The sequence below is a fragment of the Salvelinus alpinus genome, chromosome 29 (genome assembly GCF_045679555.1).
Source record: "Salvelinus alpinus chromosome 29, SLU_Salpinus.1, whole genome shotgun sequence".
NCBI classification, from domain to species: domain Eukaryota; kingdom Metazoa; phylum Chordata; class Actinopteri; order Salmoniformes; family Salmonidae; genus Salvelinus; species Salvelinus alpinus.
The window spans coordinates 42,038,315-42,065,672 of record NC_092114.1 but is presented as its reverse complement, the minus strand read 5'-3'; the positions used below and the strand labels follow the sequence as shown (position 1 = coordinate 42,065,672).

Genomic DNA, 27,358 nt, shown 5'->3' with positions numbered 1-27,358 from the left:
CATTCACTGTTGGAGGGAACTTATGTTTAACGTATTATGTCTATAAAGGTATTGTCAAATATGATCGTATTCTTATCAATGTATCAGCCAGTATCAAGTTATTATCAGAGCCCTATCTACTGTGTATTGGCTCTAGTTATGAGCATGTTCTTACTATCTTATCAGGCACAGTTAAAATGATATCAGTCATTACTGTTCAACACTGGATTACACCCATGTTGGACTGTAACGCTGCTCGTCACAAGCATTTGTACTCACGCTCCACTGACGACGTGGATGGAGCGCGTGGTGGTGCGGAATCCAAACAGCTCCACGTCAGGAATGGCCTCGGTCACCTCAAAGGTGTTGTCCTGCTCCACCTCCTGCTCCACGTCAGGCTGCTCATACAACACCAACATGGGCTCGGTCAGGTCCTACAGGGGACAGAGTGGTCAGAGGTTACATACTGTGGCTCCAGGTAGGGGTTGTCTTTAGGCACAGATCTAGGATCAGCTCCATCCTAAACGTAACCAACAGGAAAGGGGACAGCTACAGTGTGCCACTGCCCTTAAAGATGCTACCTTTAGTTCCATTTCTGGTCAAACGTATTTCACACTGATTAGTTCAATGGAACTACATTTGTTTTTGAGTGAATTATAAATTGTAGATATTTAACCCTAACGCAAACCAAAAGCCTGAGTACGTCCCTTTGCCGAGGTCAACTGCCAAAATAACGGAAACACGAGTAAATGAGGGATACAAAGTGTATTGAAAGCAGGTGTTTCCTCCCAGGTGTGGTTCCTGAGTTAATTAAGCAATTAGTATCCCGTCATGCTTAGGGTCATGTATAAAAATGCTGGACAGGCCATTATTTTGCCTCCATGGCTGTACCCCTATAGGATGACAATGCCCCCATCCAAGCGCACGAGTGGTCAATGGTTGAACGGTTTGATGAACATGAAAACGATGTAAACCATATGCCACAGGGGTCGCGTTTGCGTTTTTCATACAGAAAAGGAAAAATGAAATGCAGAAAAATATCTTGCTGCGTTTTGTAAACGCAGATCTAAATTTGATTTTATTGTAAATTCTGCTCGGCTTCAGTCAGGGTTCCCTCCAAATCCTGAGTGTTAACGGGCTATTATTGTACTTTAGTTGCACTTCTCCACTATATATTTCATTGGATCACTATACATTGCTCTGAGTGATATGTAGGCTACTTTTCCACGGTACTTTCCTCTGGTGTAGTTTTTCTCTGGTAGCAAGTTAAAACGCAGGCTTAACGTCAAACGTTAGGAAATGTAGCTGGCTACATTCTTTCTATGATAAACATTAGAAATATGACGGCCATTCATCGTAAAAAAAACAACAAAAAAACTTTTCATTGTAATTTAACTTACTTTTATGTGTGGCTGCTAGCCAAACAGTGTTGCACTTTTGCTGTCATCTGATGAAAACGATTTCCTGCCGAATGTGTTGCACTAATGTATTTTGTGTTGCACGCCTCTTATCACTCTGTTGAAGCCAAAACACACCGACTTTCAATATGAAACGCAGGTGAAATGGTTTAAAAGATTTTTGGATGGTCTGCGTTACGAAAGTGCAGATTTCTGAAAGCTAATACAGCCCCTGTGCCACGGCTGTCACCGTCACCAGATCTCAACCCAATTGAACACTTATGGAAGATTCTGAAGTGCTGCCTGAGACAGCGTTTTCCACCACAATCCCTCCAACAGAGTTCCAGACACTTATAGAATCTATGCCAAGGTGCATTGAAGCTGTTCTGGCTCGTGGTGGCCCAAAACCTATTAAGACACTGTATGTTGGATGTTTGCTTTATTTTGGCAGTTACAGTTGAAGTCGGAAGTTTGCATACACTTAGGTTGGAGTCATTAAAACTCGTTTTTCAACCACTCCACACATTTCTTGTTAACAAACTATTGTTTTGGCAAGTCGGCGAAGACATCGACTTTGTGCATGACACAAGCAATTTTTCCAACAATTGTTTACAGACAGATTATTTCACCCAACCGTGAAGCACTGGGGTGGCAGCATCATGTTGTGGGGGTGCTTTACTGCAGGAGGGACTGGTGCACTTCACAAAATAGATGGCACCATGAGGAAGGAAAATTATGTGAATATTTTGTAGCAACGTCTCAAGAAATCAGGTCAGGAAGTTAAAGCTTGGTCGCAAATGGGTCTTCCAAATGGACAATGACCCCAAGCATGCTTCCAAAGTTGTGGCAAAATGGCTTAAGGACAACAAAGTCAAGGTACTGGAGTGGCCATCACAAAGCCCTGACCTCAATCCTGTAGAAAATGTGTGGGCAGAACTCAAAAGGCGTGTGCAAGCAAGTAGGCCTACAAATCTGACTCAGTTACACCAGCTCTGTCAGGAGGAATGGGCCAAAATTCACCCAACTTATTGTGGGAAGCTTGTGGAAGGCTACCCGAAACGTTTGACCCAAGTTAAACAATTTAAAGGCAATGCTACCAAATACTAATTGAGTGTATGTAAACTTCTGACCCACTGGAAATGTGATGAAAGAAATAAAAGCTGAAATAAATAATTCTCTCTACTATTTTTCTGACATTTCACATTCTTAAAATAAAGTGGTGATCCGAAATGACCTAAAACAGGGAATTTTTACTCGGATTAAATGTCAGGAATTGTGAAAAACTGAGTTGAAATGTATTTGGCTAAGGTGTATGTAAACTTCCGACTTCAACTGTACCTGTATATATGATACACACTGAGTATACCAAACATTAGGAACACCTTCCTAATATTAAGTTTCACCCCCTTTTGCCCTTGGAACAGCTTCAATTTGTTCCACAGGGATGCTGGCCCATGTTGACTCCAATGCTTCCCACAGTTGTGTCAAGTTGGCTGGATGTCCTTTGGGTGGTGGACCATCCTTTATACACACGGGAAACTGTTGAGCGTGAAAAACCCTGCAGCATTGCAGTTGACACACTCAAACTGGTGCGCCTGGCGCCTACTACCATGCCCCGTTCAAATGCACTTACATTTTGTTTTGCCCATTCACCCTCTGAATAGCACACATACACAATCCATGTCTCAGTTGTCTCAAGGCTTAAAAATCCTTCTTTAACCTGTCTCCTCCCCTTCATCTACACTGATTGATATGGATTTAACAAGTGACATCAATAATAAATCATAGCTTTCACCTGGAAAGAGCAGACCTTCTTAATATTTTGTATACTCAGTGTATATGTCATTTAGGGCATGATCATTCCTGCAGCAGCTGGATACAAGATACAAGGGCCTGATAGAGATGGGGGTGTTACGTGATGGTATGGCCCACTCACCGCTCGTATGACTCTGACAGAGCGCAGCTCGGCATCGCAGCCCCCCCACACCCTCCAGTCATGGTACTCTCCCTCCTCCAACATATACTGGTGGCCTCGGAAACCCTCCTTCTCATAGCCCACCCAGCTAGAAGTACAGGGAGACAGAGGATGAGATGCAGGAAGTAACACACACACACACACACACACACACACACACACACACACACACACACACACACACACACACACACACACACACACACACACACACACACACACACACACACACACACACACACACACACACACACACACACACACAGTCTTCTCACCAGCCTCCCTGTACTTTGATGGACCCGGGGCTGTACATGAAGGTAGTCTGCTGTCTATCCTTCCTGGTCATGAAGTCTCTCATGTTGGTGTAGATTGTCCTCGTCTTCCCAGTGAAGTAGGGCTTTTCATAGAGCACCAGCTGGGAAGACAAAACAGCAGGCGCAAGGGGGGGCTGAGTAAGATTCAATGGAAAGTTACCCAATAACTTTTACATTGAGGTATCGGCTTCAATCATTCGTTTGTTTGTTCATTCTTACCTTGGGCTCACCAGGTTTCTCCACTCTTGGTTCACCCTGTCATAAAAAACATTAGGAAAATTTCATTTCGTGGTCATCACCTATGAATGCAAAACATGAAGTATACTAAAGCTATTTCCATGGGGTGTACATTGTCCTAGCTGTGGTCAGTCTCTACAATGTGTCTATTATAATCTTACGATTTTGAGAGGGTGCACGGAGCCCACGTAAGGGTGTTCCACGCCCCAGGCTGCGGGGTTGGGGAACCCCCCCACCTCCAGAACACGTGGTACGCCCTGGAAGAAAGGCTGAGCATATACCAGCCATCTGAAGAGAGAAGAGAGTCAATCCAATCAGAACAGAGATATCATTACAGATGACAGACCTCACCAAAACCATGCTATCACACCAATAAAATAGCCAATATACTGTAATATATTGAGCTTAACTTCTTTTCACCCAATACAACGTTAAACCCCTAGAGTTGACTGACGCACTGGTGCGTCAATCTAAGTTCCATAAAAAATTCCCCATCAAAATCCATCAGTTTAAGCTAGAGATATCGTATTTTTTTGCATTGGATGCGTTTTAAATCCACCGCATTCGCCAGTGTTGCACTTCCACATGGCAGGGCTAGAGCGGTGTTCGTCAGATCATAAGACATCCTGAAAAATCGGTCTTCTCACGGAAACGTATGTAGCGTCAGAACGGTTCGACCTCAAAACTATTATGACCACTACGGAAAGGGGAGATTCTCATGAACACGGTGTTCTCCGTTTTGCACTACGACCCCACAAGTGTCACAGGACTCTGCTGAAGGTGACCAGATGTAAAAAATATTGGAAGTATGAAGGTAGTTTTGTGCCTACACAAAAAAAGGGGTTAAATATGTGTAAAGAAAACTACAAATATTTCCTGAGCTTTCTTATATCTCCTTGATTGAGGACAGACACTTCAAACCCTTCTTTCATATGATATATTTTTTGACTGTCTTTTTTGCCATAACATTTTTTTTGGACCTAAATGGGTCCTAAAATTCAAAATCAAATAGCCAGATGGTCCATAGTACGACCATCTTAAAACAATTCCATATGTCAGCTTAGCACTAATCCCCCAGGTATAACATTTGAAGCTTTATTTGATCAAACAATACATTGTATCATCTTACTTTCATAAATGTTTATCCTTGTGCCCGACGTGGCCGACTAAAAAGCAGTTGGCGGAGCTGACTACAGTTACTCACAGTCCAGCGTTGATGATGATGGAGTTGGCTTTGATGGGGAAGCCAAATATCCTGGCGTCATCTGACGTGTCTCTGAAGGTCACCTTCTTCCCCTCGGCATTCTCCTCTGGGAACAGACTGATCTCTGGCACACTGTAGTCCTGCGGGGGCAGAGAGAAATGACAGGTATGGTACTTTGACACTAGAGGGTGCTATAGTCTCACAGAGCAGCGCAATTGTGATACATGCTCTAACAGACAGGACGGCGTTGTGAGGCAGAAATCCTTAAAGGTGCCAGAGTCTATCAACAGATGAGCACTTCTACTGAACCACACCTAATCCGATTGACATAACTCTCACCGAAAGCCTTTGGAATTCTTCTGATCCACCAAATACACAAAGCCATGTTTCTAACCACAACTGAGGCTTTAGGAGTTGCCTGGTTGCATGCCACACTTTGAGAAGCACTGCTCTAGGGCTCATCATATAATCATAATAGTAAGGGGTCATCTGTGACTTCTTCTTCTTCTTACCCTGACTACTCTTCGTACTGATCCTATGATGAACCTCCTGGCCGGCTTGGCTGCCACCACTTCTTCTCCTCCCTCCTTCTGGCTGTCCTCTCCATTCTGCGGTTGTTGTCCCTCTACCTCCTCAGGGGGGTCGAAGGGGTAGGTGAGCTCTATGTCCCCCTCGTCCAGAGCGATCTTCTCCCCTTTGAAGTTGGGCTTCTCGTACAAGACCCAGCTGAAGAGAGGAATGGAAAGACGGGGGTTAACAACAAGTCCAGTTGGATCAGTGGTCTGAACAAGATTAATTTAACAATGCATGACCTATTTTAAAAGTGAGTTAAACAGGCAAAGCTGGTGAATAGATTGGCCATTGCTCTAATGATGGGCACACTAGTAGAGCTCTACACTAGCACCCTGAGGATGGCCCTGGTGTCCCTATTGAAGATATGAAAGGGTGAAAGTAGAAATATCTATCCAGTTATGTAAGTATTCACAAGATGTTGAGTCGTCAAATCAAGCTGTATTTATACAGCCCATTTCAGACATGGAGCGCAACACAATGTGCTTTACAGAAGAAGAAAAAGAAAAAGAAAAAAGGAATGACTAAAAACGAAAAGCAAAGCTAAAAGGGTGTTATTTTATGATTATTTTATCCACAGTTTCACCCCCCCTCAGGTTCTCTGGCAGGCTATTCCAGCGGCTGGGGGCATAGTAACTAAATGCTGCCTCTTGGTCCTAGGCTTTGGGACAGTTAAAAGGCCAGTGCCAAAGGACCTGAGGGACCTACTAGATACTTAACTTCAAAGCATGTCTGACATGTATTGGGAAGCACCATCGTGGATTTATTTAAAAACCAATAGAAGTATTCTAAAACTCACAGGCAGCCAGTGCAGAGACCTTAAAACCGGTGTAATATCTGCTCTCCGTCTGGTCTTGGTCAGTACCCGTGCTGCAGCATTCTGTATGTGTTTGAGTTGACCAATGGCTTTCTTGGGTAGACCAGACATGAGACCATTACAGTAGTCAAGCCTGCTTGTAATAAAAGCATGGATGAGTCTCTCTGTGTCAGCCTGAGAGAGAAACAGCCACACCTTGGAAATAGTAAAACACTATTTTGGTCACATTCCTAATGTGTGATTTGAAACCGAGTTCAGAATCTAAAAGAACACCTAGGTTTTTTAATCTGGTGTTTTATCTTTATTGCCCGTGAATTAAAACATGTGGCCAGATTCTCTCTCTGTGCTTTGGCTCCAACAACAAGCATCTCGGTCTTATCTTGATTTAGCTGGAGGAAGTTGTGAGCCATCCAAGTATTTAAATCACTAATACAGTCAAATAATTTATCCGTGGAACTAAAATCCTCTCATTCTTTCATACCCATAGCCCACGGAGAGTTTGCAAAAGTGAGTGTTCACACAGAATAAGTGACAAATAACATTTGCTTGTTATTTGGACTTCTTTCAGTCAAACATTTGTATTAGTGATATAAATCCAAACCACCCGGTGGCACATGTTCTGTACTGCACTGAGAGTTCCGAAAACCACAAGTTCACACACACACACACACACACACACACACACACACACACACACACACACACACACACACACACACACACACACACACACACACACACACACACACACACACACACACACACACACACACACACACACACACACACACACACACACTCACACACACACTCACACACGCACACACACACACACACACACACACACACACTCTCTCTCTCTCTCTCTCTCTCTCTCTCTCTCTCTCTCTCTCTACCACACACACACACACACAAGTGATAAATAATAATCATGTCATGCCAATTCGGCCATGGCTCATTAGCTGCATATTCTACACTGAGAGTTTTGAAAAGTCAACATTCACACACACAGAAAAAGAGAGAGAGATGGAGACAGAATGAACAAGTGACAGATGTCACCCTTCAGATGATCTGTGATGGTAATGAAAGCAGCCTAATGACTATTCACCGCTGTGTCTCAGTGAGGCTTGGCGGTAGAAGGGGGTTGCACCACATCACTGTTCAGTGTTCTGGAGCCCCAGGGATGGGTGAGTCAGCATGTTCAGACCCATTTTGGACACCATGCTACCCTACACCACGCTACCCTACGGCTGCCCCCATAGAAGAACCCTTTTTTGGTTCCAGGTAGAACCACCTGTGGAAAGGGTTCTACATGAAAGACAAAAGGGTTCTACCTGGAACCAAAAACGGTTGTCCTATGGGCTAAAGTCGAAGAATCCTTTTAGGTTCTGGATGGCACCTTATTCTAAGAGTGTACAGTAATAGGTTGTGAGAGACTGTTTATATTTAAACATTTTAGAGTAGGCAAACTATAGCAAGAAAGAGAGAGAGGAAGACAGATACGCAAATATCCCTCTCCAGAGAGCTCCTAAGAAATCCCGTGCAGCACGGAGAAAGGGATGGTTGTGAGAGACTTGAGAACATTCCCCCTGCAGTGCACACACCCAGTGCAGGTGTTGGACTGTATGCCTTTGCTCTACTTCCTAATATTAATAATCCATTCCCTCTCAGAAATAATGCAATGATTATAGTGTGTATTACTACTAGGTACTTGGTTGAGCTCCTCCTGCAACTATCTTCATCATAATTCTATGGATTAGCATCTGTGGTGCACCAGGGTCATGGAGATCAGGCTTTAGTTCAGAGAGCTGGCTGGGACGATTGCACTTTGTGTGTGAACACTTACCCTCCTCTGACAACCCTGATAGAGATGGTCTCCTGCAGTTGCCAGGGTGTGGTATCAACGACATCACTCCACACCTCCATCCTCTGGCCACACATCCCTGGCCGGTCAAAGATGAACATCTGGAAAAGACAGCACCATTTCATAAGAGATGCTCAAATTAAAACAGCACACTCATACTGTACATGTACCATGGCCCATCCTCTATCCGAGCACGGACGCTAGATCTGCTCGTCTTTAGCCAATATCTGGCGTACATTAAAAGGTTCTGATGAAGGCCACTATCGAAGGGAATGAAGGCTCAAACGTCAAGCTTTTAATAAGTTGCTCAAATAAAATTATATGTTTTTAATGGTGAACGAGCGTTGCACCGTTTCCTGTTCAATGACGATGTAATTTTTTGGTTGCACCTTCACACACGTTTGTTAACCCCCCCCCACTTCTTTCCGTGCATTAAAAGGAACAAACAGATCTAATGACCAGGCTAACTCTATCCATCCCTTTTCAACATCAATCGAAGCAGCAAACAGCAAACAGCAAAAAGACTGAGATGCAACTTAGACACACTGCTTTGTGTTGTGAACCACATGAACGTTCAGGTAAGGTATGCTATTGTGTATCACAGGTAGGCTCTGGAATCAGAAACTGTCAGACCTAAATGTCAAGCAAGCCTGTAGGTGCCATGACGGAGCTGAGATAGAATGGTACAGTTGGGGGAGGAGCAATTTGGTTGCATGCAGGAGCAAGCTTGACATTTAGCTAGGTTCATAATCTCCGTCTTGATGGCAATAGGCAAATGAGGCAGGTGTTTAGCTAGTGTTACTTGTTAGGGTTGAAATACCACAGTAATTGATTAAGAGCGGGATTGTTGAGAGGAGAACAATGGCGTTGGCAAGGCACCGGCGTAACTTCTGCCAACGCAGAAATAATTACGGATGACTAATAACAAGAGATTGAAACTGTTACCAAACGATGAAACGAAAACATGCCCATCAAGTACACCACAAATATGTATTTATTTTTCTCAAGTCAAGCTCTGGAAGCTTTGGCAGGCCCGTGCTGGGGTTGCGACCCTTAGGTTGGGAACCCCTGCTCTGTAGTATGTTAGGTCTATAGTGAATGAACTGGGCTTTTAGTAATATTCTCCAAACCACTGAGTGTGCATTGGAAAAAAGAAAATGTCTTTCTTTGTGAAGACGAGATTTCCACTTCCACATAATTCTGATTGATATATCTAAATGTTCAACAGCTTAAATAGAGAACGATGTTTGGGCTGAGTGAATAAGAATACAATCATACTAATCTTATTTCCTCAGCTTTACCATGCTCTTCTCATCCTTAATTACTCGACTTTGGCAACTGTCGGTCTCTGGGGTACCTTGAAGTGTGAAGCCGTTAATTCACTTTTAATTATCATCATTAAAAAAAACATGTTTGAGGATGTTATGTGGTTACTATTGCTCCTTGAAGACCTCCATAGTTCGAGTCAAGACAGCTGGCAAAATAAACCATTTTTGATAAGGCTAAGTTGGTTGGTGAGCAGATCCCTCATTACATCTAAAAAAAGGTTGCAATGGGACATTGACCTTTCCTGCAGGACAAAGACGATAGATGAGGGACAAAGATGGGTGATTCCTGTAGTTGTTTCACAGTCAGACAGACACTCACCTTTCCTGGTCGAGGGTTGAGCTTTCCATGTTCTTTCTCCTTGGTGAGCTGCAGACACACAGCGAAAACAGCTATTTAGTCATTTCCTACTTTACCAAACCACTATAAATAGCACATAGCTATCTTACCTTGCTATCTTTTAAGATGAATGTGCAAACTGTAAGTCGCTCTGTATAAGAGCTTCTACTAAATGACTAAAAATGTCAAATGGAAAAACAAAAAGGAACAGTGCATCACTAGACTTTCTACAGTATGTCATGTTTAACTTCTAAATAGTTAACATACCAAACCTCAAAACATCTAAACTACTGCAGCAATAGTACCCAAACTACAGAAATGTAAAATCCACAACCCCCAGCCACCCTGTCAACCCCCTTTTGCAATTACTGATTAACACACAAGGCCAGCCATGTCCCATCACTCCATGAGAATGCAAACATGAACTTCACCTTGAGAGGAACGATGTATGAGACGGACAAAAACAAACTACTGTGTGTGTGTGTGTGTGTGTGTGCGTGCATCCACACAATTAACAAGATCCTTTGCAGTGATTTACTATGCGTTTCACTTTATTTCAGCACATGCCTAACCATCTCAGCATTAGTTCTGATTAACACCCCATCTAGGAGAACTGGTTCTGAGGAAGACAAGGAGAGGGGAGCGGCCATTCTGACAGGACAACAACAACAACATCTCAGATCTTCAGGAGAGAAAGACACATTCTCTTGTCACTTGTTCTACTCTCACCAGACCGTGGCATTCCTTGGTTACCCCTTTTTCTCAATGACATGTACTTATGGCATATAGTTGGAATGTGATAGAATGTGTCCACACTGTGGTCTGTAGTCCTTCACCTTTCTGGGTGGACAGGTAGAGAGAGAGAGAGAGTGTGTGTGTGTGTGTGTGTGTGTGTGTGTGTGTGTGTGTGTGTGTGTGTGTGTGTGTGTGTGTGTGTGTGTGTGTGTGTGTGTGTGTGTGTCTGTGTGTGTGTGTGTGTGTCAGGGATCCGTTAGGAAAATGTGGCGCCGGACAACTTGACCGAGAAGATATTAATTTGCCGGACATTTGAGAAATTTACCTGACGTATATGCACTGGGTGCATGACCCATTAGGGCATCCACCCCGCGGTGATCAGAATGACAGACATCACATTTCGATTATGGTAATGCATCTTAACAGAACATCAACTCATGTAATGAACTAGCCAGTAAAACGTCATTTTCAAACATTTGACAAAATGCAATTCGCGGTTAAACACCATCCTAAACAGAGCACCTGGGAAAATACCATCCTAAACAGAGCACCTGGGAAAACACCATCCTAAACAGAGCACCTGGAAAAACACCATCCTAAACAGAGCACCTGGAAAAACACCATCCTAAACAGAGCACCTGGGAAAACACCATCCTAAACAGAGCACCTGGAAAAACACCATCCTAAACAGAGCACCTGGAAAAACACCATCCAAAACAGAGCACCTGGAAAAACACCATCCTAAACAGAGCACCTGGAAAAACACCATCCTAAACAGAGCACCTGGAAAAACACCATCCAAAACAGAGCACCTGGAAAAACACCATCCTAAACAGAGCACCTGGAAAAACACCATCCTAAACAGAGCACCTGGGAAAACACCATCCTAAACAGAGCACCTGGAAAAACACCATCCTAAACAGAGCACCTGGAAAAACACCATCCTAAACAGAGCACCTGGAAAAACACCATCCTAAACAGAGCACCTGGAAAAACACCATCCTAAACAGAGCACCTGGAAAAACACCATCCTAAACAGAGCACCTGGGAAAACACCATCCTAAACAGAGCACCTGGAAAAACACCATCCTAAACAGAGCACCTGGAAAAACACCATCCAAAACAGAGCACCTGGAAAAACACCATCCTAAACAGAGCACCTGGAAAAACACCATCCTAAACAGAGCACCTGGAAAAACACCATCCAAAACAGAGCACCTGGAAAAACACCATCCTAAACAGAGCACCTGGAAAAACACCATCCTAAACAGAGCACCTGGGAAAACACCATCCTAAACAGAGCACCTGGAAAAACACCATCCTAAACAGAGCACCTGGGAAAACACCATCCTAAACAGAGCACCTGGGAAAACACCATCCTAAACAGAGCACCTGGGAAAACACCATCCTAAACAGAGCACCTGGGAAAACACCATCCTAAACAGAGCACCTGGGAAAACACCATCCTAAACAGAGCACCTGGGGAAACACCATCCAAAACAGAGCACCTGGGAAAACACCATCCTAAACAGAGCACCTGGGGAAACACCATCCTAAACAGAGCACCTGGGAAAACACCATCCTAAACAGAGCACCTGGGAAAACACCATCCTAAACAGAGCACCTGGGAAAACACCATCCTAAACAGAGCACCTGGAAAAACACCATCCTAAACAGAGCACCTGGGAAAACACCATCCTAAACAGAGCACCTGGGAAAACACCATCCTAAACAGAGCACCTGGGAAAACACCATCCTAAACAGAGCACCTGGAAAAACACCATCCTAAACAGAGCACCTGGGAAAACACCATCCTAAACAGAGCACCTGGGGAAACACCATCCTAAACAGCGCACCTGGGAAAACACCATCCTAAACAGAGCACCTGGGAAAACACCATCCTAAACAGAGCACCTGGGAAAAGGCCATTCTAAACAGCACATCTCATAGCAGCTCCATACAGGATGTGATAGACGTTCTATGTTAGAAACTTAGAAAGAGGGCGAATCTAAAGATGCAGCAACTACGATGGGTTGCTAATATGACTAGGAGTGTATCTTTGCCTTCTGGACAATGAAAGATATTGGATATGAAAACCAATAGAACAGGAGATAAATGGCATATGTGCCAAAATTATATAATTACTCCTGTGTTTGAAGAAATAAGCAAAATCATTCAAAATACTTCCCCAGAAAGCATGACTTAGCCACAGAGGAATCAAGGATCATTAGCTTCTTTTAAAAAATAGGTGTGGATAGTTACAAATTACAAGCTCATAGGCCTATGCCTAATTGGGAAGCACGCTATTTGGAAAGCGCGTGTGGCAATAGGCCTAGCTGATTATTGAGTTGCGGCTGTCAGTGAAAAGCATGTAAAAATACAGTATGTGTTTAGATAATGCGTCTGAGTATAATTGAAAATGTTGAGACAAGAAGAAGGGGAGGGGTGTGTGTCGAAGACCTAGGCGAGTCTCTACAGATGGAGCAGTGGTCTCCCGACAATTCTTGCTCATTCAGTGTTTCATTGTGTGAATTGTTTGCACTTTTATTTATATTTTTTATCAATTCCACATTACATACAGTGCCTTCGGAAAGTATTCAGACCCTTTGATTTTCCCCACATTTTGTTACGTTACAGCCTTATCCGACGATGGATTAAATAAATACAAATCCTCAGCAATCTACACACAATACCCCATAATGACAAAGTGAAAAAAAAGGTTTGTAGAAAGTCTGCAGAGAAGAATCGCCAAATAAAAGTGTGCCAAGCTTGTAGCGTATACCCAAGAAGATTCTATGCTGCCAAAGGTGCTACGACAAAGTACTGAGTAAAGGGTCTGAATACGTACACTACCGTTCAAAAGTTTGGGGTCACTTAGAAATGTCCTTGTTTTTTAAAGAAAAACACTGTTTTTCCAATTAAAATAACATCAAATTGATCAGAAATACAGTGTAGACATTGATAATGTTGTAAATTACTATTGTAGCTGGAAACAGACAATTTTTTATGGAACACCTACATAAGCGTACAGAGGCCCATTATCAGCAACCATCACTCCACATTGTGTTAGCTAATCCAAGTTTATCATTTTAAAAGGCTAATTGATCATTAGAAAACCCTTTTGCAATTATGTTAGCACAGCTGAAAACGGTTGTGCTCATTAAAGAATGAGACTAGTTGAGTATTTGGAGCATCAGCATTTGTGGGTTCGATTACAGGCTCAAAATGGCCAGAAACAAATAACTTTCTTCTGAATCAGTTTATTTTTGTTCTGAGAAATTCCATGCGAAAAATGGCCAAATAACTGAAGATCTCGTACAATGCTGTGTACTACTCCCTTCACAGAACAGCACAAACGGGCTCTAACTAGAATAGAAAGAGGAGTGGGAGAACCCCGGTGCACAACTGAGCAAGAGGACAAGTACATTAGAGTGTCTAGTTTGAGAAACAGAATCCAGCATCCCAGAGTCTCCTCTTCACTGTTGACATCGAGACTGGTGTTTTGCGGGTACTATTTAATGAAGCTGTCAGTTGAGGACTTGTGAGGCGATTTGGTTACATAAATTGCTGTTAATGCATTTATTAATTACAGTCATTTACTGTTCTCATTCTCTGAGTGGAAACGTTGTTTGCAGAGTTCACAACCTGCTAAACTTGTGAGAAACAAGTTTTGGTTTATTTCATAACCATAATTTACGAGATCTGTACATTTTTCATTGTCTTTTGTTTGGAGTGCTCCAAACGTGTCTGGTTTCTGTCCTGATAATATTGAGGGAGCGCGCGCACCTGAGCACGCATAGACGTACCTGGCCTGCTGCGAGGAAATGTAGGAAAGTGTTTTTTTAACATCCATTGTGAATGACATATTAAAACTATAGTTCCTCACAGTAAGCTATTTGAAAAATCTTTCCTACAATCTCCCACTCAGTAATCACCAATCTTCAGTGTGAAAGAGCAGTGGAAGTTATAGGCCTACCGCTGCATTGGCCTATAGGCTATGAGTTCCATGCGTTCATTTATTTAGCTGCCAATGGATCACGGTGTATAATGGTGTATCAATGTGCCCATATGGCAGAGGCTGGTGAACTTGCATTAGTTTACTTTTAACTTTGACATTTTTATCATTTTAATTCAGATTTTTAGGATTAACCACGTGACAATGATTTTGAGAAACTAAAAAGTTATTGAAATGAAACTGCTCCACGAAAATGGGCATATGAAAATCCCAACTGGCATGCAGAGCGGTATAAATGGTATAAAATGTAAGATTCTCTTTATAAAATAATTGCCTCCAGGTTTCCATGGTGGGATTTTGCCTATAGGCTACTTTGAAGCAAGGTAAGACATGCGCCTCATAATATGAAATAAAACATTCAGGTTTCAAAGAATTAAATATATTTTCATAATGCATACTGCCTCCAGCGCACATCGTAAAGTGGTGGGTGACGAGCTGAGAGCCTGTTGCCTAAACTTTAATGGTGACTGGGAGGCGTGCATCAATTACCAGTTGAGAAATAAAAATAGTAGCTCTTTTTAATCGTGCACCAAAACTGTTTTTAACACGGGACTTTATTTAGAATTGTTGCGCAATGAATGGGCTGATAAAAGCACGTTTTACTCCAACAACAACCAGCTGAGGAGCTGCAGGAGAAATCCCGCTCAAAACAGGCTCTGTACGTGTATGATCGTTGTGTTTGGATAAATAAGATAAATGATGACTAACGATCTCCTCATTTTGGTTGGCACCAGTTATATTTATCGGCTTTTAATTTGTTTTTATCGGCCAAAAGCAGATGTATGTTTGAAATGTGATAACCAATTACAAATCCCAACATTGGAACAAAAACTGAAACCTTGTCAAATGTATCAAAGGTGTCGTGCCAACATCTATAAAATAATGTAATAACGTGCAATTCAAGATAAGGCACAGGTTCGTGCTCTTTCGTTCGTACATCTTGGCTTGCTTGACGAGATGCCTTTGCAGAGCCGTAGCTGAAACATTCTGGAGCAGAACGTATAGAAAATGCTGCAGATGTGTTATGTAAGCCCTAAGTCAACTCGTAGAGTCATTAAACACACCACGTGTATCCGGGATGTCTTTGGGGTTAGAAAAACCGGACTGAAACTGCTGAGAGACGGAGTGAGCAGTCCCACAATAGAGTGATCATCATGTAGTGTCCTCACCTGTCTGGTTACGACACACTGCTGCCAAGGTCCTTTTGTCAAAAGTGATTGAGTGTCGGTTACCATGGCAATTATCCAGACTGTTTCTGTGTCGAGTGTGCTTTTTCCATTAGCGACTAGGATTTGGTTGTAAAAAACACTAGTCCATGCTAACGGGCATGACTGGCATGATTCATAACGCATACTGCCAGTAAACTTCACCTTTGGGACTGACCCACAAGTTGGCGTTACAGTTGAAGTCGGAAGTTTACATACACTTAGGTTGGAGTATTTAAACTCGTTTTTCAACCAATCCACAAATTTCTTGTTAACAAACTATAGTTTTGGCAAGTCGGTTAGGACATCTACGTTGTGCATGACAGAAGTCATTTTTCCAACAATTGTTTACAGACAGATTATTTCACTTATAATTCACTGTATCACAATTCCAGTGGGTCAGAAGTTTACATACACTAAGTTGACTGTGCCTTTAAACAGCTTGGAAAATTCCAGAAAATTATGTCATGTTTCTAGAAGCTTCTGATAGGCTAATTGACATCATTTGAGTCAATTGGAAGTGTACCTGTGGATGTATTTCAAGGCCTACCTTCAAACTCAGTGCCTCTTTGCTTGACAACATGGGAAAATCAAAAGAAATCAGCCAAGACCTCAGAAAAATAATTGTAGACCTCCACAAGTCAGGTTCATTCTTGGGAGCAATTTCCAAACGCCTGAAGGTACCATGTTAATCTGTACAAACAATAGTACGCAAGTATAAACACCACTCCTAGAGATGAACGTACTTTGGTGCAAAAAGTGCAAATAAATCCCAGAACAACAGCACAGGACCTTGTGAAGATGCTGGAGGAAACAGGTACAAAAGTATCTACATCCACAGTAAAACGAGTCCTAAATCGACATAACCTGAAAGGCCTCTCAGCAAGGAAGATGCCACTGCTCCTAAACCGCCATAAAAAAAGCCAGACTACGGTTTGCAACTGCACATGGGGACAAAGATCGTACTTTTTGGAGAAAAGACCTCTGGTCTGATGGAACACAAATAGAATTGTTTGGCCATAATGACCATCATTATGTTTGGAGGAAAAAGGGGGTGGCTTGCAAGCCGAAGAACACCATCCCAACCGTGAAGCACGGGGTTGGCAGTATCATGTTGTGGTGGTGCTTTGCTGCAGGAGGGACTGGTGCACTTCACAAAATAGATGGCATCATGAGGTGGGGAAATTATGTGGATATATTGAAGCAACATCTCAAGACATCAGTCAGGAAGTTAAGCTTGGTTGCAAATGGGTCTTCCAAATGGACAATGACCCCAAGCATACTTCCAAAGTTGTGGCAAAATGGCTCTATGGACAACAAAGTCAAGGTATTGAAGTGGCCATCACAAAGCCCTGACCTCAATCCTATGGAAAATTTGTGGGCAGAACTGAAAAAGCGTATGCAAGCAAGGAGGCCTACAAACCTGACTCAGTTACACCAGCTCTGCCAGGAGGAATGGGCCAAAATTCCCCTAATTTTTTGTGGGAAGCATGTGGAAGGCTACACACAACGTTTGACCCAAGTTAAACAATTTAAAGGCAATGCTACCAAATACTAATTGAGTGTATGTAAACTTCTGACCCACTGGGAATGCGATGAAATAAATAAAATCTGAAATAAATCATTCTCTCTACTATTATTCTGACATTTAACATTCTTAAAATAAAGTGGTGATCCTAACTGACCTAAGACAGGGAATTTTTACTATAATTAAATGTCAGAAATTGTGAAAAACTGAGTTTAAATGTATTTGGCTTGGTGTATGTAAACTTCCGACTTCAACTGTACATAACAGTTATACACTGAGTGTATAAAACATTAGGAACTCTTTCCATGACAGACTGACCAGGTGAATCCAGGTTAAAGCTATGATCCCTTATTGATGTCACTTGTTAAATCCACTTCAGTCAGTGTAGATGAAGGGGAGGAGACAGGTTAAAGAAGGATTTTTAACCCTCAAGACATTTGAGACATGGATTGTGTATGTGTGCCATTCAGAGGATGAATGGGCAAGACAAACTTTTTAAGTGCCTTTGAACAAGGTGTAGTAGTAGTTGTTGCCAGGCGCACCGGTTTGAGTGTGTCAAGAAATGCAAAGCTGCTGAGTTTTTCAAACTCAACAGTTTCCCGTTTGTATTAAGAGTGGTCCACCACCCAAAGGACAACCAGCCAACTTGACACAACTGTGGAAACATTGGAGTCAACATGGGCCAGCATCCCTGTAGAACGCTTTCGACACCTTTTACTGTAGAGTCCATGCTCCGACTAATTGAGGCCGTTCTGAGGGCAAAAGGGGGTAAAACTCAATATTAGGAAGGAGTTCCTAATGTTTTGTACACTCAGTGATTAATGACTAGAACCCAACCAATAGTAATGAGACATCAGTATGTGACGTTGATTGAAATGCCAGGCATACAGTAGGTCCACACGGCAAAGGGATGTTTTCAACTAAATTCACAAAAGCAGGGACGAGCGGGGTATGGGAGCCACCGTTCCCCGTTGAAGGCAGTGAACGTCATTCCGTGAGTGACTATCAAAATGACTAAGAATAGTTGTGGGCACTAACATTTTAGTTTTTAAGATCCTGTATCGCAGTAAAAGAAGCTTGAGTGGCACGTTGGACATGAATTGCCGCAATTGTTCTGCCAATACCGCGGAGTGACCTAACTTTTTAGTGCCTGCAACTGTAGTTATCATTATGCTAATCATCATCATTAATCAAGTCAGGCTAGTACTGCATAGTACAGGATGACATCCTGGCACTTGAGCAGAAGGTTGACTGACAGATCAGTTACTCAAGTCTTTACCTATAGTTCAGTACATCCCCCACTCTCTCTTTCTCTCGGTGTCTCTGATTAATTGAGTGAATGCTGTCAGTTCCATCACGTACCCACGCCTCACCACCTTCCACCATGCAGATCAGATGTCAACCTCAATACAAGCACTGCAGGGTGGGAATGTGCTTACAGAACGTCTTGCAGGCCCAGCGTGATCCGTTCAGACTTGTGTACGAGAGATTAACGGAACAGCGGGTAAAAGAGAAGACTTAATAATTGTTACCCCTCCACCTCCCTCCCTCTTCCTCTCCAGGGCCAGACTGTCGACTCAGCTCTGTCTGATCCACCAGTAAACAGAGGTCTAACTTAAGGTAAACGAGAGATGATAACACAAAAGACGAGGTGTGGCATCCAAAGCAGGATTCGACAGATAGATCGCTGGGTGGAGAAGTGCGATAGAGTCTCGTAAAAATAATACAAGAAAAGAAAACATAACAGTGTGCCAAGATTAATTATGCCCCTCATGCTACCTGGATGGGTAGTTTTCATTAATGTCATATACAGTTGAAGTCGAAAGTTTACATACACCTTAGCCAAATACATTTAAATTCAGTTTTTCCACCATTCCTGACATTTAATCCGAGTACAAATTCCCTGTCTGTTAAACGTCAGAATAATAGTAGAGAGAATGTTAAACGTCAGAATAATAGTAGAGAGAATGATTTATTTCAGCTTTTTATTTCTTTCATCGCATTCCCAGTGGGTCAGAAGTTTACACACACTCAATTAGTATTTGGTAACATTGCCTTTAAATGGTTTAACTTGGGTCAAACGTTTCGGGTAGCCTTCCACAAGCTTCCCACAATAAGTTGGGTGAATTTTGGCCCATTCCTCCTGACAGAGCTGGTGTAACTGAGTCAGATTTGTAGGCCTCCTTGCTTACACACACTTTTTCAGTTCTGCCCACAAATTTTCGATAGGATTGAGGTCAGGCCTTTGTGATGGCCACTCCAATACCTTGACTTTGTGGTCCTTAAGCCATTTTGCCACAACTTTGGAAGTATGCTTGGGGTCATTGCCAATTGGAAGACCTATCTGCGACCAAGCTTAACTTCCTGACTGATGTCTTGAGATGTTGCTTCAATACATCAACCTAATTTTCCAGCCTCATGATGCCATCTATTTTGTGAAGTGCACCAGTCCCTCCTGCAGCAAAGCACCCCCACAACATGATGCTGCCTCCCCAGTGCTTCGCGGTTGGGATGGTGTTCTTCGGCTTGCAAGCCTCCCTCTTTTTCCTCCAAACATAACAATGGTCAGTATGGCCAAACAATTCAATTTTTGTTCCATCAGACAGTTCTGCAAAAAGTACGATCTTTGTTCCCATGTGCAGTTGCAAACCGTAGTCTGGCTTTTTTAATGGCGGTTTTGGAACAGTGGCTTCTTCCTTGCTGAGCGGCCTTTCAGGTTATGTCGATATAGGACTCGTTTTACTGTGGATGTAGATACTTTTGTACCTGTTTCCTCCAGCATCTTCACAAGGTCCTTTGCTGTTGTTCTGGGATTGATTTGCACTTTTCGCACCAAAGTACGTTCATCTCTAGGAGACAGAACGCGTCTCCTTCCTGAGCGGTATGACGGCTATGTGGTCCCATGGTATTTATACTTGCGTACTATTGTTTGTATAGATGAACCTTCAGGCGTTTAGAAATTGCTCCCAAGGATGAACCAGACTTGTGGAGGTCTAAAAAAAAGAATTCTGAAGTCTTGGCTGATTTCTTCTGATTTTTCCCATGATGTTAAGCAAAGAGGCACTGAGTTTGAAGGTAGGCCATAAAATACATCCACAGGTACACCTCCAATTGACTCAAACAATGTCAATTAGCCTATCAGAAGCTTCTAAAGCCATGACATCTGTCACGTCCTGACTTTAGTTATATTTGTTTTCTTTATTTTTTGGTTAGGTCAGCGTGTGACAAGGGTGGTTTGTTTAGTTTTTGTATTGTCTAGGGTTTTTGTTTATCTATGAGGATTTTGTATGGTCTAGGGGTTTGTAGGTTTATGGTGGCCTGAATTGGTTCCCAATCAGAGACAGCTGTTTCTCGTTGTCTCTGATTGGGGAGCCTATTTAGGTTGCCATTTTCCATGTTGGTTTTGTGGGTAGTTGTTTTCTGTTTTGTGTTGATGCACCTTACAGGACTGTTTCGTTTTTGTTCATTCTCTTTGTTATTTTGTTTAGTGTTCTGTTTTAATAAATATTTAACATGAACACTTACCACGCTGCGCTTTGGTCCGACGACTCTTCATCCGACGACGAAAATCGTGACAACATTATTTTCTGGAATTTTCCAAGCTGTTTAAAGGCACAGTCAATTTGAATGTATGTAAACTGCTGACCCACTGGAATTGTGATACAGTGAATTATAAGTGAAATAATCTGTCTGTAAACAATTGTTGGAAAAATTACTTGTGTCACGTACAAAGTAAATATGACACGCAGCTCACTTGACAGCCATGGTCCCAACAATTTTGCGCCCTATAGGTAATATCAAATGCGCAAAAATAACTTAAGCCATAGTTTCAATTATCAGAGATTCTCACATGGCTCTTATATTAGGATATCTGTATTACTAGGCCAGTGGCAACCCGTAAAGCTAAACTATATACAGTTCCAGTCAAATGTTTGGACACACCTACACATGTCAGGGTTTTTACTTAAGTTTTACTATTTTCTACATGGTAGAATAATATTGAAGACATCAAAACTATGAAATAACACATATGGAATCACGTAGTAACCAAAAAAGCGCAATATATTTTAGATTCTTCAAAGTAGCCACCCTTTTTTGATTACCACATGATTCCATATGTGTTATTTCATAGTTTTGATGTCTTCACTATTATTCTACCATGTTCAAAATAATACAAATTCTTCTCTCTGTGCAGCAAACAGTGGACAAGCCTATGCTATATTAAGATGCTATATTAAGGCAGTCTGACAAACCAAAATGTATCAAGGGTTGATAGAGGCGTTTCCCGACTACACAAAACATGTCAAACACAAATGTGAGGAAGACCTGGTAGAAGCTATTGATGATGATGAATGGATAAAAATACTGTATGTTCGAATGCCCAGTCATGTTCATATCATCTCAGTCATAAATTACTGCAGTTTAACACCATCCATAGAACAAACTATATGCCAGTGAAACGGAATAACATGCACTCAGAAATGTCAGTCCTCTGCTGGAGCTGTACAACACCAAAGGGGACATATTGTATTTGCATTTGTTATGGTCTTGTGAAGGCTGGCTGAATTCTGGCAAAGAGTACGTTCTTTTATCTCTGCATGTCTACAGATTCTCCCTTCTCCCTGTTTTTGTTTGCATGGAAATGTTGATACTGGAGACTGTTATCTGAAGAAGCTGTGTAACCTAGCATTTATAGTGGCTAAGAAATGCATTGCCATTCATTGGAAGGTTGGTTACCATCGCACAATGTCAAGTTATGTATCACTAGATTTGATTTATTACAAGACTGAGGTTTTACTGGGAAACTTTCATAAGGTCTGGATGCCTTGTATGGAGTACAGTATGAGTAAAGAAGTCTGTATTGAAAACATGCCCACGTCAGGGGAGATACCTATTTAGGCAATCCCTAGCTGCTTGGCTGCTCAGTCCTGGCCCTGGTGGTCTGCCGTCCAGTGGGTTGTCACTCCGGCCTTGGCCTAACACACCCAAAACCAATAAGTGAATGTTTCACTAAGACCTTAAAGCTGAGTGGGGTGTGTTGTGGTGCTGCAGGGTGGTGGACCCCTCGGGACAGGACAGGGTGACCCAGCTATATTTGGTGTAAAAGTAAAAAAGAGCTCTACAATACTATTCGGCCTATGAGAGTAATTATATGGAGGAGGTGCTGTTTCTGTGTGTTAATGTGTATGTGCAGTGTTATGTGTTTTGTTGTTCTTACCAAACCTTTCCCCTGGGAATTACAACAATTGTAGGTGGGAACCGGGAAGGAAATTGTGTTGGGAGAGAGTTGAGTTATTGACGAGACTGGTGGGGGTCTGGCGTGCAGGCATAGAGGATGTCTTAATAAAGAGTTGTTTCACGAGTTGTTCATTTGTTAGGTTATTGGTTTTAGGTGCAACACAATATTTATTATTGAACTACCTTTGATCTAGTTCAGTCTTATTAATCACTTAAACTGTGGGCCCCCCCCACTTCCCACACTTCTAAAACCCTGCCCCTGAGTATTACAATTCCCCAGAAACTCCAACCATTGTGTTTTGATAGGTCTGTCTTTGCGTGTTGGACTCTCTCTCGTACACTCTCCCATCCCTATTCTCTTTTCTTCATCTCTCCATCCCTCTGTCTCTCTTTTACTATCTCATTCTCCATGTCCATGTCCATCGCTGTCTCTCTCCATCTCTCCCTCAATTCTCCTCTCTGTTGGCAGAGGGAAAGCAGGATGAGGCTGTAAAAGCCAACAGAGGGTGGTGAAACAAATGTTCCCCAAACACTCGCCTGGCAACACCCACTTGATAACAAGCCACTTACTTTACCTGTCCTAGTGACATAGCATTTGGGTCAGAGAGCCACTAACATTATAGGTAACTGAACTGCCCTTGTGACTTCTGGCTGAATCCTTACCTGAGATCTTACCTGAGATCTAGGCATGCACAGAAACGCTTACATAAATCATGTATTGATGTCAATGGGAGATTTGCTCAAAAAACTTGAGCCAGGTTGCCATTGTAAATAGTAATTTGCTCTTAATTGACCTGCCTGGTTAAATACAATAAATTTAAAAAAAAATCTCACCCATGGGGGATCTCATTTTCGGGTTGTGGATCTCATATTCTGATTTATATTAGGTTTCGGCCTACACATTTGAGGTCAGACAGCCAGTTCCATTGAGGAGCCTAATCACATGGTTCAACAGGGTCAATAATAGTCTCAGTGACACAAAGCAACATGAGCTTTACCTGTGGCCCTGACAGGAGGCAAGGCAACTAGATATCCGGACCGGAAAACAAAGAAGGCACACATGCAATGTGCCAACTCTGCAAAACACCCTACAGTTTGCATAGGACAAGCGCCAACATCTCAGTAGAATGCAGTCGGATAAAGCTCAAATGTATACTGTATGGCATCTGTATCTTCCGAAATCGTCTGAAACCCGAACTCTTCAAAGAGTATCTTAAATAGTCCCACAGCAACCACCCCCTTTTCGTGAACTAACACTCGCACTTGACTTTTTCCCCCACTTACTAGCATGAATATGCTATTGGCTACTTTACTGAGGAAAAATCCTAAATGGCTAAAATGTAAATGTATTTCCCATCGAGGATGCATCTTGTGGTGTGACATTTATGTGGCATAAACGGTATATGTAAACTGTAAAAATAAAACATAATGTCTGATTGTGAAACCATTTATGTGCCAGTTTCACAGTTCTGTAGAAGAGGCTGGAAAACTGAAAGAACTCCGGTGGAGTTTTATATAACGAGTTAACACAATCTCACACTCAATTCGTGCAAATGTGTACAAAAAGTATTTCAGCAGATTTCTTGCATTTTTGTGTGGCTTAATTTGTGTGAAAATACACACATTTTTGTGATACTTAATTAGTAGAAAAATACACCTTGTGCGACTAGATTTTTGGGGGGCAAACTTTGGAAAAATCTTTTGAAAGTTATTGGAGCAATGCATTTTGGGCAAAGATGTTCTACACTGCCTTTTTTTGTGTCCCACATTTATTTATGTAAAAAAACAAACATGGGCCCCCCGAGTGGCGCAGTGGTCTAAGACACTGCATCGCAGTGCTATGTAGCTGTGCCACTAGAGATTCTGGGTTCGATCCAGGCTCTGTCGTAGCCGGCCGCGACCGGGAGACACATGGGGCGGCGCACAATTGGCCCAGCGTCGTCTGGGTTAGGGGAGGGTTTGGCCGGCAGGGATGTCCTTGTCCCATCGCGCACTAGCAACTCCTGTTGCGGGCAGGGTGCAGTGCATGCTGACACGGTCGCCAGGTGCACGGTGTTTCCTCCGACACATTGGTGTGGCTGGCTTCCGGGTTAAGTGGGCATTGTGTCAAGAAGCAGTTGGGTTGGTTGGGTTGTGTTTCGGGGGATGCATGGTTCTCGACCTTCGCCTCTCCCGAGTCCGTATGGGAGTTGCAGCGACGAGACAATACTGTAACTATCAATTGGACACCACGAAATTGGGGAGAAAAAAGGGTAAAAGTTAAAAAAATAAAATATACACAGTTGAAGTCGGACGTTTACATACACTTAGGTTGGAGTCATTAAAACTCATTTTTCAACCACTCCACAAATTTCTTGTTAACAAACTATAGTTTTGGCAAGTCGGTTAGGACATCAACTTTGTGCATGACACAAGTAATTTTTCCAACCATTGTTGACAGAGATTATTTCACTTATAATTCACTGTATCACAATTCCAGTGGGTCAGAAGTTTACATACACTAAGTTGACTGTGCCTTTAAACAGCTTGGAAAATTCCAGAAAATTATGTCATGGTTCTAGAAGCTTCTGATAGGCTAATTGACATAATTTGAGTCAATTGGAGGTGTACCTGTGGATGTATTTCAAGGCCTACCTTCAAACTCAGTGCCTCTTTGCTTGACATCATGGGAAAATCAAAAGAAATCAGCCAAGAAAAATTATTGTAGACCTTCACACGTCTGGTTCATCCTTGGGAGCAATTTCCAAATGCCTAAAGGTACCACGTTCATCTGTACAAACAACAGTACGCAAGTATAAATAGAACAGGGCTCCGGGCAGCCGAGCGGAAATGGAGGAAAACTCGCCTCCCTGCGGACCTGGCATCCTTTCACTCCCTCCTCTCTACATTCTCCTCTTCTGTCTCTGCTGCTAAAGCCAATTTCTACCACTCTAAATTCCAAGCATCTGCCTCTAACCCTAGGAAGCTCTTTGCCACCTTCTCCTCCCTCCTGAATCCTCCTCCCCCTCCTCCCCCCTCCTCCCTCTCTGCTGATGACTTTGTCAACCATTTTGAAAAGAAGGTCGACGACATCCGATCCTCGTTTGCTAAGTCAAACGACACCGCTGGTTCTGCTCACACTGCCCTACCCTGTGCTTTGACCTCTTTCTCCCCTCTCTCTCCAGATGAAATCTCGCGTCTTGTGACGGCCGGCCGCCCAACAACCTGCCCGCTTGACCCTATCCCCTCCTCTCTTCTCCAGACCATTTCCGGAGACCTTCTCCCTTACCTCACCTCGCTCATCAACTCATCCTTGACCGCTGGCTACGTCCCTTCCGTCTTCAAGAGAGCGAGAGTTGCACCCCTTCTGAAAAAACCTACACTCGATCCCTCCGATGTCAACAACTACAGACCAGTATCCCTTCTTTCTTTTCTCTCCAAAACTCTTGAACGTGCCGTCCTTGGCCAGCTCTCCTGCTATCTCTCTCAGAATGACCTTCTTGATCCAAATCAGTCAGGTTTCAAGACTAGTCATTCAACTGAGACTGCTCTTCTCTGTGTCACGGAGGCGCTCCGCACTGCTAAAGCTAACTCTCTCTCCTCTGCTCTCATCCTTCTAGACCTATCGGCTGCCTTTGATACTGTGAACCATCAGATCCTCCTCTCCACCCTCTCCGAGCTGGGCATCTCCGGCGCGGCCCACGCTTGGATTGCATCCTACCTGACAGGTCGCTCCTACCAGGTGGCGTGGCGAGAATCTGTCTCCGCACCATGTGCTCTCACCACTGGTGTCCCCCAGGGCTCTGTTCTAGGCCCTCTCCTATTCTCGCTATACACCAAGTCACTTGGCTCTGTCATATCCTCACATGGTCTCTCCTATCATTGCTATGCAGACGACACACAATTAATCTTCTCCTTTCCCCCCTCTGATAACCAGGTGGTGAATCGCATCTCTGCATGTCTGGCAGACATATCAGTGTGGATGACGGATCACCACCTCAAGCTGAACCTCGGCAAGACGGAGCTGCTCTTCCTCCCGGGGAAGGACTGCCCGTTCCATGATCTCGCCATCACGGTTGACAACTCCATTGTGTCCTCCTCCCAGAGTGCTAAGAACCTTGGCGTGATCCTGGACAACACCCTGTCGTTCTCAACTAACATCAAGGCGGTGACCCGTTCCTGTAGGTTCATGCTCTACAACATTCGCAGAGTACGACCCTGCCTCACGCAGGAAGCGGCGCAGGTCCTAATCCAGGCACTTGTCATCTCCCGTCTGGATTACTGCAACTCGCTGTTGGCTGGGCTCCCTGCCTGTGCCATTAAACCCCTACAACTCATCCAGAACGCCGCAGCCCGTCTGGTGTTCAACTTTCCCAAGTTCTCTCACGTCACCCCGCTCCTCCGCTCTCTCCACTGGCTTCCAGTTGAAGCTCGCATCCGCTACAAGACCATGGTGCTTGCCTACGGAGCTGTGAGGGGAACGGCACCCCCGTACCTTCAGGCTCTGATCAGGCCCTACACCCAAACAAGGGCACTGCGTTCATCCACCTCTGGCCTGCTCGCCTCCCTACCTCTGAGGAAGTACAGTTCCCGCTCAGCCCAGTCAAAACTGTTCGCTGCTCTGGCACCCCAATGG

The 27,358-nt window shown here is 43.2% G+C and overlaps 1 protein-coding gene across 1 annotated transcript in view; it reads right to left on the bottom strand.

Annotated features, from left to right (window-relative positions):
* Positions 1-27,358, bottom strand: part of LOC139558751 (serine-rich adhesin for platelets-like) — an 83,902-nt gene that overhangs the window by 5,769 nt on the left and 50,775 nt on the right. The window contains exons 5-13 of the mRNA XM_071374166.1: positions 10,005-10,052; positions 8,340-8,458; positions 5,619-5,832; positions 5,107-5,246; positions 4,064-4,190; positions 3,885-3,920; positions 3,627-3,766; positions 3,313-3,439; positions 259-413 (exon numbers count right to left, since the gene is read on the bottom strand). Coding sequence (XP_071230267.1) covers positions 259-413; positions 3,313-3,439; positions 3,627-3,766; positions 3,885-3,920; positions 4,064-4,190; positions 5,107-5,246; positions 5,619-5,832; positions 8,340-8,458; positions 10,005-10,052 — 1,106 coding nt within the window. The remainder of the gene's footprint in view (positions 1-258; positions 414-3,312; positions 3,440-3,626; positions 3,767-3,884; positions 3,921-4,063; positions 4,191-5,106; positions 5,247-5,618; positions 5,833-8,339; positions 8,459-10,004; positions 10,053-27,358) is intronic.